Consider the following 16,312-nt stretch of genomic DNA (forward strand, 5'->3'; position numbering starts at 1 on the left):
TCTGAGATCTGTCACAGGCATGGTATTGCTCTTGTAATTAGTCAACCACTTAGAAAAATCACCGTGCCAGAAGGTGAGCCTGCCGCGCTGGCAGGAGATTTGAGGGGGCCTCCTCCAGGTGCTGAGGAGGGGCCAGCCAGGGGGGGCAGCACGTGTTATCTGGGAGGTATTAACAGATTGGTCTTTCAGCAGCCATGGTGAGGGAGAAGACCCCACCCTGGGGGAGGCATGGGGAGCCTCAGGTCCCAGACAGCCCTTCCCCTCTCGGGAGGTTTTGCCGGAAGCCAGTCAGCAAGGGCTGCAGCCTCTGAGGCCTGTGCCAGGGACCAGCTGGCTCAGGGGCAGCAGGAAGCTTTGGGCCCAGGCCAGCTCAGATGTAACGGTCCTTTCCCATGCAGAGGCCCTCTCCACAGAGGGGCAAACTGAGGCAGGGAGTGGCCTGGTGTGAGCTCCCACCAAAGGCCAAAGGAAGAAGAGTCGTGGACGGCTCTGCTCTGGGCCCGCCCAGCCCCTCTCCACATCAGCCTTGAGCTGTGGATGACCAGGGCCGGAGAGACTCAATCAGGTCAGGGGTGCACGCGGCCAAGTCTTTGATTTTAGATATGGGCCAACCAAGTGTGGCTATGTTTGCTGAGAAAGCCCTCCTGACCAGTGCAAGTGTGGTGGTGGAGATGCCCAGGGCAAGGGACACCATAAGCCTGCAGGTCATCCACACCCGATGGTGGAGGGTGGTCTGGCTGAGCAGGCCTCTTCCTGACTCCCTTCCTTCAGTACCACTAGAACCAGAGGGCGCTAGTCACCCCGCGTTGCCTCAGCAGCCGGAACTCTTTCTCTGCATTAATCTCCATAAATGCCGGGAGCACCCGATCCCATTATGCTAAAATATGAATGGAGAATTAACTAAAATGTTTGAATACAATTAGGTTAGAAGAAATGGCTCCTTATTAGCCCCGTTATTAGCTGAGACAATGTCAAGGGGAGACTGGAAGGGAGAGGTCTCGTCACCCCAGGGCCAAATGGAGCTGTGGCTACGACAGAATCTGCCTCATGGTCTTATTCAAGAAGTCCGAGTAGCAGGCGCCTGGATTCAGCCGAGAGACCTGAAGGAGGGCGGACGAGGATGAGGACTACTGAGACAGGGCATCCTACGTGCCCAGGTTCCAGGTTTAGGGGGTGCATACACGTTCCCTCCACTCCTAACTCCTATCCCAGTTCAGCAGATGCTGAGGTTCCAGGAAAGCCTCCTCTTAGAACACAGATCCAAAGAACACTAGGTAATCAGAGAAGCCTGTCTTCCAGGGGGAGCCTTTACCATAAGAAGAGGCCCATCCAAAGGCGAATGGCCCAGCTTTCCAAGGCATGAGCCAGCAGGACCCCAACTTCCAGCCTCAGTCATGGCTCCATCTCCCTGCCTTCCACCAGTACTAACTGCCTTAGCAAAGGAAAGCCCAAAGTCAGACAGCAAGGAGAAGATGACCAGGCCGCCAAGGAGGTCCCAGGAGCAAAGAAGGGGTTTGTGAGGTTGAGAGTGCCAGCCACAGGCATGGTGTGTTAGTGGGAGGTCACAGGGCGTCTGAGACACAGCCAGGGCAGAGGGGAAGGGCACTGGGAATGAGTAGGCAGAAAGCTAGACACAGGTCCTCACTGCAGAGGGCCACACTGTCGTAGGCCTTGCTGCCATGAGTTCTGGCCTGGTGGCAGGAAAGAGGGTTAGTGACGGTGGAGGACACAGGTGACTGAGTGAGGAGGTAAAACTGCTGCTGGAGGCCAAGCGTCACAGGGGATGGCCTCATCAACCAGACGCGCTGGCCCCCCTATCTAGACCCAAGTGTTCAGACCCAGGGCTCTGGCAATCTAGCCTTCCTCCTCCACCTCGGGTGGGGTGATGCCTCCTACTGGGAGCAGCATGGATGTGGGGTGTTCTAGCGGGGAGGTAGCAGCATGGATGTGGGGGTTCTAGTGGGGAGGTAGTGCATATGTTTTTTTTTACTCCCAGCAGCTCCAGAGAAGAGTCAGCTTCACCCTGTCTCCCTGGCAGGTCAACTGAGTATCATCAGCCTATTGGAGCCTATTGGAAATGCAGACCCAGGATCACTAGAGAAGACCTTTGGAACGGGACCTGGAGATCTCTGTGTTTGCCCTCCGGGTGAGCCCCAACCACCATGCTCTAAGCAACTCAGCTTGCTGGCCAGATCTCCAGGTGAATTCTATCCACAGAAAATTTAGAAAGCTCTGGTATGCATCCTAAGGAACTCCAGGCCCTGGGAAGAGGGATGTGGGGACGGGGGGGAGAGGGGTGGAGGCGGGGGTCTAAAGCCTTGTTCACAGTTGAGGTCTTCATTAACAGCCAGGAAAAATAACGCACATGCCAAAAGGAACATGCCAGACAGAGGTCTCCATAAGGGCGTGTGTGTGTGTATGTGTGTATGTGTGTGTGTGTGTGTTTGTGTGTACACAAAATGAGGGCAGCCAGTGTTTGCCATGGAGCACGTCTTGGGGGCTAATTCATGGGACAGTCCCATTGGTAGAGGAACCTCAGAGGGCCACGCCTGTGCCAGAGTGGCATTTGGAGCAGGGGATAGGGATGAGAGTAAGTATATACACATTTTGATATTCAACCCAGTCTGCAACCCACCCATAAAGGAAAGGCTGAAACCTACTGCCCACCACCTTTCCCTCATCCCCTAACACTTCATAGACTTGCAAAAGAGCCTGACATAAAGACCCCAGCAATCCAGCCACAAACCAGAGACTCCTGAGCCCCCAGAGAGATGTCAATGTCAACCACCATAGCTCAGCACCATGGGCAAAGGAGATGATGACATGCCCAAGGGCTTCAGGGATGGCCCATAGGTAGGAGGTCCAGAGTCCCTCCCTGAGCAAGTCCCTGAATCCCCAGAGGCCAGGTAACCCACACTCCCAGGTTAGTGCCTGTCTCAGCCAGGCAGTGAAGAAGAGTGGGGAATGGCATGTATAGTCAGTGGTTCCCAGGCTGAAGTCCCAAGCCCTCGGCAGCCTAACAAGGCAATCATATGGGGATCTGTTGGTTCCTTAATATTTCTAAAAGCTTAAAAGAAGTCATACACCTGCCCGTGTCAAGACGCCACACACGAATTTAATGGCAAAACAGCTTTTCTTTGCCATCCTTCAATGCATGACCTTCTGCTGCTCAGAAGCTCTGATCCACAATTAGATGTGCCTTTGGTTAGTCAAAACAGTGAAACAAAGCTGCTATTAACATGCTCCTAACCTCAGTCTTCCAAACTGTGGGGTTTGTCGGAGAAGACAGTGAGAGGTACCCTGGAATAAACAGCCTGGGAACCACTAGGTGTAGACATCGGGGTGTGATGAGGCCCCACAGCTCTGCCAGACTCCATGATCCTCTCAACCTCCACACGGAGACAGGTACAAGGGGATCAGGAGACAAACGGACGCGCTGGGGATGGGAGTGGGGTGAGGCAGGCGGCCCTGGGAAGCCTTCCCAGCAACACGGCTCTTGGAGGTAAGGACTCATTCCCAACCCACTGGAGGTGGGGGAGAAGCTGTGGCTAACTCGGTCCTTCGATTCCCAATCCCTGCTGTTTGTGGCGATGACGTGGCCACCGTGATTACTTGATTATTAATGAGTCTGTTCAATTATTCATCGTTACATTTTTAAGACAAAACCTTCCCTCACTGCTCTTCTCATCCTCCTCCCTTGGATCAAAGCCTCTCCTTTAGACAAAAGGAGGCAGGGGGATGGGCAGTTCTAGTAAGCCAATGGTGAGAGCCAGGAGGGCAGGGAGAAGGCGCTAAGAAGAGGATAGCCGGGCACTGAGGGCTCGGCCTGAGACCTCGGCACAGGACCTGGTTCTTCCAAGAGCTGTCAAGCCAGGGGCACCAGGCCCTCTGCACCCTCCATACAGCTTAGCATGGGCCTGCGGGATGACACGGACCCAGCGCTTCAGGCCCTGCCCTCTTGGGGGCCCAGTGACCCTTAGCCCTGCTCCCCTAGAGGATAGAATCAATGAGCCATGGAGAGGGAGCAAAGAGCACGTCCCCACACGCATGAAACCACGCCCCAGACGCAGTACCTGACGCAGCGCTGGCTGAGCTGCCGGAAGCAATTACATCGTCCAGCATTAGATCTAAAAGAACGAAACACGACATTGGTCATTGGCCAGACCAGGTGTGCTGGGCAGGGCCCCTCAGTGGTTCACTCCCCCTCAGCTCCAACCCTCACTCTGCCTGAAAAAATTGGGGTGTGCTGAGCGTGGGTAGCTGGTTCTGAATGTCCAGTCCCAAACTGTGGGGCACAGGGCACTTGAGGAAGACAAGCTAGCCAGATCTAGCCAGTTTGCTGGAGTCACAGGAGCAGGGAGGTACTGGGGAGAGGCAAGCGGCCTGTCATCAGAACAGATGTCCCCTCTTACCCTCGTGGTGGCCTCAGATGCACCTGAACAGCTACAGACCCCAGAAGGAAGCCAGCTGGCTAGGCAGGGGCCACAGTGCCTCCTGCCGAGAGAACCCCATCTGTAGATGCCCTACGAGGCAGTCCACTGCAGGGGCAGGAGCGGTGCTGGGGACAGGGCACCTGCTCAGCTTCAGACTGCACAGGGAGACCAGACCCCAACCTAGAGCCAAGCAGGGTCCTCACAGGTCACATGGGTGAATACTTGTCATGGGAAACTACAGAGACTGTGGCTGCCTGGGTGTCAGGGTCCTCTCCGTGGCCTAACGCAAAAGCCTTGGTCTTGTCCTACCCCAGCCCTCATTTAACTCCCACACGGTTTCCCTCCTCTGGGCGCCTGCCGCAGGTAGCAGGGGTCATAGCCAGGGCCAGAGCAAGACGGGGGTACGGATCCCCTAGCTCATTCCATCGTACTCACACCTCCACACACCAAAGGGAAACTCAGAACATGGTACGCATCTGATTGGCGGAAGGCAGACGGTTTGCGAGAGGGTAGAAAGGAGGGGAACCCACAGACCAAACAGGGAGACACACACAAAGGCTTAGAAACCCACACAGAGAGACGCGTGGAGGAACGTGGGCCGTGACTGACAGGGAGATGACGGATGGAGCACCAGACAGACAGGAGCCCTGAGGATGGCAGTCAGGTGCGCACACACCTGCACCTGGGCCAGAGACAAAGCAGCCAGCGCTGCGCTCCCTCCTTCCACACTCGGGGTGTCTTTCCTGCCCATTTTCTATGCCCATTCACGGCAAGGAGCATGAGGAGGAAAGAATGGGGCCGTGCCTGCCCTGTGCAAAAGATGCTGGAGAACAAGTGAGGGACTGAGGCAAGAGTGGTGTTTGACGTTCCTAGGACGCTGAACCTTCGTGGGAATGGGAAATTTCCTCCCTTGCTTCCTTCTGGTTCTTTGGGACATGTATTGTCTCACTATGTATCCCAAGTAGGCCTCAAATGTATCATGTAGCCCAGACCTGCCTTGGCCTCCTGAGTGCTAGGGTTACAGGCATGCACCACTGTGCTTGGCTTTTCTTTCATTCTTTTTCTTTTGTTGTTGGTTTTGTTTTTTCAAGGTGGGGTCTCACTCTAGCCCAGAGCTGATCTGGAATTCACTATGGAGTGTCAGGGTGGCCTCGAACTCACGGTGATCCTCCTACCTCTGCCTCCCGAGTGCTGGGATTAAAGGCGTGCACCACCACGCCCGGCTTTTCCTTCTTTATTGAGGAACAGGGGTGAGAAACCATCCAACTCCATCCATCGGAGGCCAGGTAGTTTTGTTGTAAAGAAGAAGGGACGATGGATCTGGGGTTCTTTCTCAGCTACTGTCCCTTGCAAACTCTTAAGGCTCAGCAGCTACAGACTCTGAGCAGGTGTGTGCATCAAGATCACTCGCTGGGAAACCGTAGGGTGGGCTAAGCTGGCATCTGGGCCAATCACTAGGTCTTGTATACCAGCCCTGGGAAGCAGTGTCAGGTTAGATTCCCATCCCTGAGAGTCCAGCTAAGATTCCACGTGTTAATTCCCACCTGGCAACCTCTGGGGAATATGAGGCTAAGAGCCAGGGAGCTCCGTGGGGTGCAAGCTCCTTCCCCCATGGGGCTAACCTGGTCTGCTTCATGCGGGCTCTAAAGGCTGACATGCTGTTGGGGGGAAGGAGATGAGGAAGGGGCCGGGAGCAAGTTCCCCCTGACCCCTGCCCCAGTCTCCAGCCCCCTGCAGTCGCAAGGCCAAGGTCAAGCACGACCCAGAGAGATGTGGAAAGACTACCGACCGGCCATCTGCTTCTCCTTACTCCTTCTCTTTTTCTCCAGTCTCCGGAGGCGCTTCTCCTCCCGCCGCCGGGCTTCCTCCACCTCCTGGTGCTGCCGACACTTGTGGAAGTTCTCCACCACCACTCCCACGAACATGTTCAGGACGAAGAAGGCCACAATGAGCAGGAACGAGATGAAGTACAGCAGCATCCAGGGGTTGTGGTTCATGATGGGCTGGCGGGGGGGCAGGAAGGACAGGTGGAGAGGTCAGCCTGACGCAGAGTTGTTTCTGATCCGGCCTACCTGGGCTGGGCTCCTGGAAGCTCCCACAGCTCCAGGGACCCCAAAGGTGAATGGGGATGTGCTCCGTTGGTGTCAGGCAACAGGAAAGGGTGGGGGTTACAGGGAGGGAGAGCAAATGTTCCCTAGCCAGTAGCTGCTTCTTAGTTCCAGTCGACTTCTGCCCGAGGGAATGGCAGGCCTGTGTGCCCAGACCTTCCGGCTTTCCCTGAGTATGCCACAGTCTGGATTTTCACACCAAAGTTACCAATTTTTAAATGTTTGCCACTAGTTTTAAAAATGTTTTGGGGCTGGAGAGATGGCTTAAGCGCTTGCCTGTGAAGCCTATGGACCCAGTTAGAGGCTTAATTCCCCAGGACCCACGTTAGTCAGATGCACAAGGGGGCGCACGTGTCTGGAGTTCATTTGCAGTGGCTGGAGGCCCTGACGCGACCATTCTCTCAATCTCTCTGTCTGCCACTTTCTCTCTCTGTCGCTCTCAAATAAATAAATAAAAATGAACAAACAGAATTTTTTTTTTTTTTTTTTTTTTTTGGTTTTTCGAGGTAGGGTCTCATTCTAGCCTAGGCTGACCTGGAATTCACTATGGAGCCTCAGGGTGGCCTCAAACTCACAGCCATCCTCCTACCTCTGCCTCCCAGTGCTGGGATTAAAGGCGTGTGCCACCACGCCCGGCCAAAAAAAATTTATTAAATGTTTCGAGTGGGTGCATGTATGTATGCGTGGGTATGGGCATGCATGTGGAGACCAAAGGGTGGCTTCAGATGTCATTCCTCAGGCACCATATATGCCTTTTTATCTGAGACAAGGTCTCTACTAACCTGAAATTCACCAATTAGGCTAGGCTAGCACGTCACCGAGCCCCAGACATCCACTTGTCTCCACCTTTCCAGCACTGGAATTACAAGTCTGCACCCCCACACCCAGCTTTTCTTTTTATTATTTATTTTAGGTCTTTTGAGGTAGGTCTTGCTCTAGCCCAGGCTGACCTGAAATTCACTAAGTAGTCCCAGGCTGCCTTGAACTCACGGTGATCCTATCTCTGCCTCCTGAGTGCTGGAATTAAAGGTATGCGCCAACACACTTGACCTCAAATTTTATTTTTATTTATTTATTTGAAAGCAGAGAGAGAGAGAGGGAGAGAGCGCATGGGTACACCATGGCCTGTAGCCACTGCAAACAAACTCCAGGTGCATGAGCAACTTTGTGAATCTGGCTTTATGTGGGGACTGGGGAATCAAACCTGGATTGTTAGGCTTTGCACACAAGTGCCTTAACCACTGAACCATCTCTCCAGGCCCACACTCAGGTTTTTTTTACATAAATGCTAGGGATCAAACTCGGGTTCCCATGCTTACGAGGCAAGCAAGACTGGCTGAGCAATTTCCCTCTCCCTACCCCACCTCCCCCACCCCAAAATTTAAAGATGTTGCAGTCCCATGGGTCTCCAGTTACAGCTCCGTGGGAAAGCTTCAGCACCTCCTTGCTCTTCTGGACAGGGCCTGCCTGGTTATACTTGGTGAGCAGCCCGGGATGAATGACCTGAGCTCAGACATGGTCCAGCAGCCTTCAACCTTACCTGCTGATCCACACCCACAGCATCCAGGCCGTCGTACATGATGTCCACCCAGCCATCCTTGGAGGCCAGCACAAACAGGGACATGAGGGCCTAGGGTGTGAGCAAGGAGGGAAAGAGAAGGCAGGCTGTTCGAAATTAACAGGGTGGGTAAGCCATCCCCTATTCCAGGCCTCAGGAGAGCTCTCTGTCCCAGAATGCCCATGGCTGACCAGAAACCATGAAAGATGACCAATCCCCAGATGTTAGCCACATACGGCAAAGGGACCCAAAAGTCCTGAGAATCCAGGTTTGGAAAACAAGCCAGGAAAATGGAGTAAGCTTCTTCACTTTCTTTTTGGCATTACTGAGGACTGACCCCCCACCCCAAGGCTTTGTGCATGTTAGGTGAGCAATCTTCCCTTCCTCTATATTTCCCGCCTAGCACTTCACTTTCTGTATCTGTTTCTGCAAACTGTGGAGCAAGAAGGAACCATCTCAACAATATGCACTCTCTCCATTTCGTCATCATTGTATCGTCACTACTATAAGCCCTAAGGAAACATTATCATGGCCCTATTCACCGGATGATGAAAGTGAGGCTCCCGCTGGTCAGCTGTCCAAGGTCACTGAGCTGACAGTGATGGTGCCAGGCTGTCTGCTCCCAACCTCACATGTTCTCTCTGCTCTGCCATGCAGCCCTATGGTCCTGGGCAGTGCCCTACCTTCTCAGAGCCTCCATCTCCTCTTCTCTAGAAGGGCTGGGGGACCCCATGGACTGACTGCTCACTGGAGTGTATGGATGAACTAGCTCTGGTACAGGGTGGTGGTTAGCCAGCCGGGGATCAATCTCTCCATGGTTGCCCACCTCCAGGGGAAGTCAGCCTGCATTACTCAGCATGGCCCATGTTCCCCTCAGGCCCCTGCCCATCCCAAACCTTGTGCTCACCTGGCCGAGGTTGTCAAAGTTGTACTTGTGCCTGACCCACCGGTAACTGGCCTCGGCACAGTCGGACTTGTTGGTGATGTTCCTGGTGTCCTCGCCCTGACACACGAAGAACTTCCCTTTGAAGAGCTGGACAAGCACACGAAGAGCAGAATGAGCCTTGATCCAGGAAGCCCCGGAGTCCTCATACCACCTCCAGCCCAGCTCGGAGACCAGGGGCTCTGGGCACACCCTGGGAAAGGGAGTGGCCTCTCAGCCCCCAGGGCCTGTCAAGTCAAGGACTCTGACTGGAACCTCCTCTGCAGGAGGAGGACAGGGCGGTAGGGGCCGGGGGCCAGTCATTCATCTTCTGCCAAGGGCTGTCAATGATGCTCCAGGTGAGGGAGAAGACATCCATCAACATCACCTGGAACATGCTGGAAATGCTACTCCAGCCCAGCCAGACTTACTGGGTCTGAAATACTAGGGTGGTGCCCCCCCAACCTTTTTTTATTTTGGTTTATTGAGGTAGGGTCTCACTCTAACCCAAGCTGACCTGGAATTCACTATGGAGTCTCAGGGTGGCCTGGAACTCACGGCAATCCTCCTACCTCTGTCACCTGAGTGCTGGGATTAAAGGTGTGCACCACCACACCTGGCAATCCCCCAATCTTTTAATAAGCTGCCCAGATGATTCTAAAAGCATGCTCAAATTTGAGGGCCACTGGGCTAGGCATTTAATTCTCACAGCAACTGTGAAAGGTGTGTGAATTTCAGCTCCTCTTTAGAGATGAGAAAAACTGAGGCTCAGAGAACCCCTAAGGTCATTAACTGACAGAAAAGGGTGCAAATCCATGTCTATCTGGAAAGCACACCCCTGACTCCTATGTAAGCTAAGCCATGACTGTTGAAGGGAAGGATTTGAGGAAAGGGAGGACCAGGGGCCAGAGGTAGTCATCTAGGATAAACCAAAGTCCACAGAGCACGCTCAAGGATGGCTCACTTTCTTAAGCCAAGGGAAGTGGGGAAGGCCGTGTGCATTGGCCCACTTGTGGGATAAAAGGTCCTCAGGCTCTGCACAACTTTAGTAAACAGCCTTGGGACTAGAGATTTCTAGGAAAACAGGGAACAGCTCCTTTCCGGGGTACAATGGGAACTCTAGGAAACTGAGAGAGGAAGGAGGGAAGGAAGCAGGCACTACCCAGCCAAGAGCTCCCATACTGCCTCAACAGCCAGCTGTTTAACATGCAGCTGTGGCAGGGACACTAGAAGGCAAAGATGGGGCAGTGCGGCTCTTGAGGTGTCGGCTGGGTCCTGCGGGCAACTCTGGCTCTTTTTCTTCCCAAACGGTTTCCACCCTGGGCCAGAAGCCAAGTTCCCCCAGCAGCCCCCACTTCCTGCCTCGTCTGGGGTCTACACCCGCCCGCCTGCCTGCCAGCCAGCACTCCGCTAACCTGGCCCAGCTGTCTGGGCCCTGGATCCCCAGGCCTGGCACCCAGCCCGCCATGCTCGAGCAGGGAAAGAAGAAAGGAGAGATCCTGGAGCAGACCAGAGTCTGTGAGGACGTGCATCAGGGGAGGCTGCAGGTACCATGGGCCTGAAGCCTCTCTCAAGCCGGGTTCCCTTGTGGGGGTCCTCCTCTGGATTCCTGGTTTCCTACAAAACGCCCGGCATGCAAAGGGACCCAAGGCCTAGGGCATTGTGTATTCGTGTCTGGAAGGGTGGTGGCAGGGGTCTGACCAGGGGCCAAGAGAAAGACTACTAGTCGGGCTTGTGCGGACAGACCCTCCACACACCTGCACCCCCAGGATACCAAAAATGATGAAGAAGGCGCAGCAGATGACCACGATGTTGCCAATGGGCTTCAGCGAGGACATCAATGTCTCCACCACCAGCTTCAGCCCCTGAGCCCGGCTGATAACCCTGGAGAACACAGAGAGGGAGGATGAGAGGGGGTCCCCAGCAAACACTCCCTAACCCTTGACCCTACTGAGACCCTCCTCTCCTCTACTTCAACCTTTGCTCTGCCCTCTGAGGTCGCTGTGCAGACAGGACCCTCTTTTCACAGAGTCCCCTCCATTGTAATCTCCAAACAGGATGTAAGCACCCCCTCCCCACATCTCAACCCCCATTCTCAGGAGAAGTATTGGCTAAGGATGGTCCCTAAAGGGTGCAGAAGGTGGGGGAAACCAGCCAGAGGATGCATCAGCTCCTCACAGGTAGCCACCAAGCATCCCCTTAAGAGGACACCCAAGGCAGCTGGAAGTCCCTTACTGTGGCCCCTTAAATGGCACCCCTGAAAGGGCTGGTCATAACATGTCACACAAAGCGGCCCCTGGAGCATGTCAGACTGGAAAGGAGGAGAGTGAAGAACTGAGCATGGCATGTGTCTTGGAGGGGAAGTGTCCAGGGTCGTAATTTGAGTGTCATCTGCAGCGGGGTACAGGAGGCGGAGCTGAGGCGCAGCTTTCGTTTCCTGAAAGGTGCCCCCAGGGAAAGCGCGTTGCTGGAGTAGGGAGTGTGGAACGCCCTGCGAGGCAGCAGGTGTCACCTGAGCGGGCGCAGGGTCCTCAGCAGCCGCAGCACCCGCAGCATCCCCAGGATCTTGGTGCCACTATCAGACACCATGGACACCAGGATGTCGATGACCGAGATGAGCACCAGCAGCCCGTCAAGAACATTCCAGCTGCTGCGCAGGTAGGCGTGCTCCCCGCAGCACCAGCCCAGCGCCACCACCTAGGGACCACCACCACATTATTGTCACCGGCCACATTCTCTGGGGTCCCCAACTCTCCTTTCCACTACATCCAGCCTCTCTCACCCCTTGATGGTTCCCTTAACCCCACGCCCACTGGGAACCAGAGGGCCCATGCCAGTGCCCATCCCCTACGTCACCTTCACTGTCATTTCAGCCAGAAAGACGGCCGTGAAGATGTAGTTGGAGAGGGTCAGGAAGATGCGTTCCTACAAGAGAGAGAAGGTGGATGCTGCCCACCAGGAGCGCGGTCTATGGGCCAGGTCTGCTCTACATAGGGAAGCCAGCACTGCTTCAAACTTCTGATATAGGAAGATGATCCTCTTTCCCAACCACACAGACAATTTTGTATGTTGTGATCACCAGCTCTCTCCCTCTCTCTCTCTCTCTCTCTCTCTCTCTCTCTTTCTCTCGGCTTCGCTTGCAGCTCTGTGGAAAGTCTTGCCCCCTACCCCTGAATAAAACCTCCACCGTATGACCAGGGCCGGACAGGTTCTACCCCACAGTGCTGTTAGCCCAGTCCCGAAGTCCAGGCCCAATTCCTTGATTTCTTTCTTGAAATTGGAGCAGGACTTAACTTGATCTCTGAACCACCCCGCCCCCCACACCCGCCATCCTACCTTTCACACTTGCTTTCCTGCTCTGTGCCCCAGAAGTGGGGCAGCGGGAAACCTAAGGGCCTGGGTACACACTGTGCTTCCCTAACCACCGTATTGATGCCGGGCCTGGGTGGGCCAGACCCTAAGTGTCTCTGGTTGTCCCTGATGACTGAGGGAGGGGAGTTCAAGAGAGAGCCAGTGTGATGAACGGAGAGGGTGGAAGAGAGCTGGCTGGCGACAGGACTGGAGACGGAAGGAGCCTTAGAGGAGCAGTAAGCGGGCACAGAGCAGGAAGTCCGCCGGCTGGGGCAGGGACGGGTCCCCAGGGCTGGCACTCTCACCTACCTAGTCCTGGACCAGCCCCTCTAATCCTTGGGCTCTCTCCACCCTCTCCTCAGCCTGGCTGGAGCCCACCCTAATGGAAAACAGAAGCCCCAGCAGTGCTAAAATCCAAACAATGATGGGGAGGAAGTGGGGAGAGGCGAGGGGGACTTCTGACAACCTCCAAGTAAATGGTGCAAAGTGCTGAGGGGGAGAACAGGCCACGCCCCACCCCCCACCGTCCTTCTAGAACCTGAACTGCTACCAGCAGGAGGGGTTTTGATGCCACGCTGGGAAACCTGATGGGCCTGTCCTGAGGAGACCCTGAGGGCCCTGGGTAGGATGTGCAGTACTGAGGCTTCTGGCCTCTCCTGCCAAGCAGACGTGACCAATGTGCCCCCTAAGGCCCCAGAAAACCTATTTGTTTATGACCTATCAGGACTACAAGGAGCAAAGAGTAGCTTCCCATAATGCCCTGCACTATCTTCAGGGGAGACAGCTGAGATGTCTCCCAGCAGGCATCAGTTCCAGGGATACTAAGATTCCTGCCAGCAGTGCTGGCACACGCCTTTAACCCCAGCACTCAGGAGTGAGTTCGAGGCCACCCTGAGACTCCATAGTGAATTCCAGGTCAGCCTGGGCTAGAGTGAGACCCTACCTCAAAAAACAAAACAAAACAAAAAAGATTCCTGGCTGGGCACAGGGAGAGCAGCACTGCTGGGCCCACTCAGGACCAGTGTCATAAGTGTGTCACCCACTGCTCATGGGTCTCCCATACATATGCCTCCCAAGCTCAGGAGACCAGTCAGCTGCATTTAGCCTAGAAGAGAACCACGAGGCACACAGCTGGGCTCGTGTTATCAGTAAAGGGAGGAGAGGAGGACATGGGGGCATGGTAGCTGGACCTGAAGTAAGGGCAGAAGCTCAGGAGACCTAAGGGGGCGTCATGGCTCTCCTACTGTCTATGACATGTGGCCCTACATGAACTGGTGATAGTCTCGGCCTTCTCGCCTCCTCTGCTTGTTCTGACCCAGGAGGAATCTGACACCCAGCAGAACTCAAGAGCCATGTTTGCAGTCCTGGTGACTCACAGCGCTGTGAGGGTCAATTTTGGGGCGTTCCATGGCAATAGTGATGCAGTTGAGGAAGATGATGACGAGGACCACATGGTCGAACATCTTGTGGGTGATGATCCGGTGACAGAGGAGACGGAACCTGCCCCAGGGACAGAGGCAAAGGCTGAGTGGGGGAGGTGTTGCCTACAGACTCTAACCCTGTCGGACCCTCCCCACCATTGGCCACTTTGCTCCGAGGACCTTCACTCACGTCACCACTTCCAGCAGCCCTCGACTGCACCGGAACCCACCTTGACTGAGGAGGGAAGATGAATGCAGACCAAGAGTCTCGCTCACGGCAGCAAGCTGGGAGCCGGGCTCGGACCCAGGCTCGGATCCGCTCCCCTTTGCTCTGTGGAAGGAACAGTGAGGTGTGAGCAGGACCAGGCCTCCAAGTCCGTGACCCCTGACTCTTCTGAGCAGCTCGAAGACCCTCACCCGGGTCCACCCTCCCCAACCTCGGAGCCAGCCCTCTGCCCCATTTCTCTATCTTGAACTCCAAAACTACCCTGGGGCTCCTTAGAAACCTTGCAGGTCCTCCCCACCCCTGAACTTTGTCCTTCTTCATTTCTCCCCTGGGCCCTAGCAGAGGCACTGAGCTTCCCCCACTGCTGTCTCCAGGCCAGCCCCCACCCCTGGCCTCCTGGCTGGGCTTGGAAGCGGCATCAATTATCATACATTGAACACATCACAGCTGTCTGTTCAAAGACACACCTGGGCAGAGGAGACACTGGTCCTTTGCTTCCCGTGCTAACCCTGTGTCCCCTGTCCCTGTGCTCAGGGTAAATGGGGTGGTGAGGGGGTTGCGGGAGGATGACTGAGTGGGTCAGAACAGGCTAGAAGTCAAGACCGGTGATGAGGTCCAGATGAAAAAGGGGCACGGGAGGGAGAGACATCAGTTTATAGAGATGAGTGATGGTCTTTCTGAGTCACAGGGGGAGGGCCATGAAAGATTCATAGACATCTGCCCAAAATCATTCATATCCACCAAGGACAGCAGAGTAGCAGCCCCAGGCACGACAAGGACCCGGGGTTCTGCAGAACGGCAGAGGGAGAAGAGAGCCTGCTGCCCGGAGGTCAGCTCGCAGGCTGGGCACCCCTTTGAGGACCCTCAGGCTTGGAGTAATGACGTCCCTTCAACTGCTGGCTGGGCAAAGTGACCCTCTCTTTAGATCAGGAGTGAGAGGCCACTGTGCTGGGAAGTCAGGGTTGGGAGGGGAGAGACTCTCACCAGGTTGCCCTCATCATCGCCGTCATCCCCATCCAGTGGGGGGTCATCAGGCCGCAGGGCCCGGGCCAGACGCCCTGAAGCTGACTTGCCATTACAGTCCTGATGCTCAGAGGCAAAGCTGCGGCCACTGGCTGTGCGGTGCAGCCCTGGCACCTGCAGTGTGTCAGGCAGGTCGAAGGAGCTCTTGGCCTCGCGCTCTAAGGAGCCCCTGTGGCGAGGATCACTGCCTGCTGGGCTGGCTCTCTCCTCTTCCGAACTGTCTTCCTCATCCTGGCTCTCCCTGCCTTCGCCTGACAGCAGGGACCTTCGCTCACCACTAGGGCTCCTGCGCTTCAGGCTGGGGGCCCGGCCTAGGCTGTTTCGGCTGGAACGCCTGCTGGCCCAGCTGCTTGCTGCGCTCCAGGGGCTGTGAGGGGAGCTGCGGGCACTGGGCTACAGAGTGAGAGGAGGGAGTGATCTCAGTGGGAGCTGCAAGTCCCCCTCCCTCCCCACCCCTGCACCCCTCATGTATACCCTCCTCCAGTGAGTATCCCTAACCTTGGGGGCAAAGGTCCTGGAATCTGAAACCTGGGTTCAGATCCTGGCTCATCTCATTGAGCTGTGTGGCCTAAGGCAAATTATTAAACCTCTCTGTGCCTCCATTTCCTCATCTTTAAAACAGATATGACAATAGCACTTGTTCTGATGAGAGGGGTATTATTTATTTATTTATTTGACAGAGGAAGAGGGAGGGGAGAGAGAGAGAGAGAGAGAGAGAGAGAGAAAGAGAGAGAATGGGAGCGCCAAGGCCTCCAGCCACTGCAAACGAATTCCAGACATGTGTGCCCCCTTGTGCATCTGGCTAACATGGGTCCTGGGGAATTGAACCTGGGTCCTTTGGCCTTGCAGGCAAACACCTTAACTGCTAAGCCATCCCTTCAGCCCTGAAAGGAGTATTATGATCACTGAGAGGTGATATAAAATAACAGTGAGAAGAAACTCAATAGCAGGAAAACAATCCCATCAAAAAGTGGGCAAAAGCCGGATGTGGTGGTGCACGCCATTAAACCCAGGCAGAGGTAGGATGATTGCCGTGAGTTCAAGGTCATCCTGAGGCTACAGAGTGAATTCCAGGTCAACCTGGGCTAAAGTGAGACCCTACCTTGAAAAGCCAATAATAATAATAATAATAAAAAGATCTATGGGAAGGAAATGTTTAATATCATTGCTCATCAGGGAAATTCAAGCCACAATGAGCTAATGCCTCGAGCCTGTTAGACTACTGCTATCAAAATGGATACAGAAGCCTTTCATCCCAGCACTCAGGAGG

The 16,312-nt window shown here is 54.9% G+C and overlaps 1 protein-coding gene across 14 annotated transcripts in view; it reads right to left on the reverse strand.

Annotated features, from left to right (window-relative positions):
* Window positions 1-16,312, reverse strand: part of Cacna1g (calcium voltage-gated channel subunit alpha1 G) — a 71,238-nt gene that overhangs the window by 12,040 nt on the left and 42,886 nt on the right. For 7 of the 14 annotated variants that reach the window (XM_004655603.2, XM_045158751.1, XM_004655596.2 and 4 more), the window contains 10 exons: window positions 15,004-15,435; window positions 14,024-14,124; window positions 13,749-13,872; window positions 11,878-11,946; window positions 11,534-11,718; window positions 10,779-10,905; window positions 9,007-9,132; window positions 8,082-8,171; window positions 6,244-6,436; window positions 4,074-4,127 (listed from right to left, as the gene is read on the reverse strand). In XM_004655603.2, the coding sequence (XP_004655660.1) occupies window positions 4,074-4,127; window positions 6,244-6,436; window positions 8,082-8,171; window positions 9,007-9,132; window positions 10,779-10,905; window positions 11,534-11,718; window positions 11,878-11,946; window positions 13,749-13,872; window positions 14,024-14,124; window positions 15,004-15,435 (1,501 nt within the window). Of the gene's footprint in view, window positions 1-4,073; window positions 4,128-6,222; window positions 6,437-8,081; window positions 8,172-9,006; window positions 9,133-10,778; window positions 10,906-11,533; window positions 11,719-11,877; window positions 11,947-13,748; window positions 13,873-14,023; window positions 14,125-15,003; window positions 15,436-16,312 lie in introns of all 14 variants that reach the window. The other 7 variants (XM_004655599.2, XM_004655583.2, XM_004655593.2 and 4 more) reach the window with 2 other exon arrangements.

Source organism: Jaculus jaculus, chromosome 9 (assembly GCF_020740685.1).
Source record: "Jaculus jaculus isolate mJacJac1 chromosome 9, mJacJac1.mat.Y.cur, whole genome shotgun sequence".
NCBI classification, from domain to species: Eukaryota; Metazoa; Chordata; class Mammalia; order Rodentia; family Dipodidae; genus Jaculus; species Jaculus jaculus.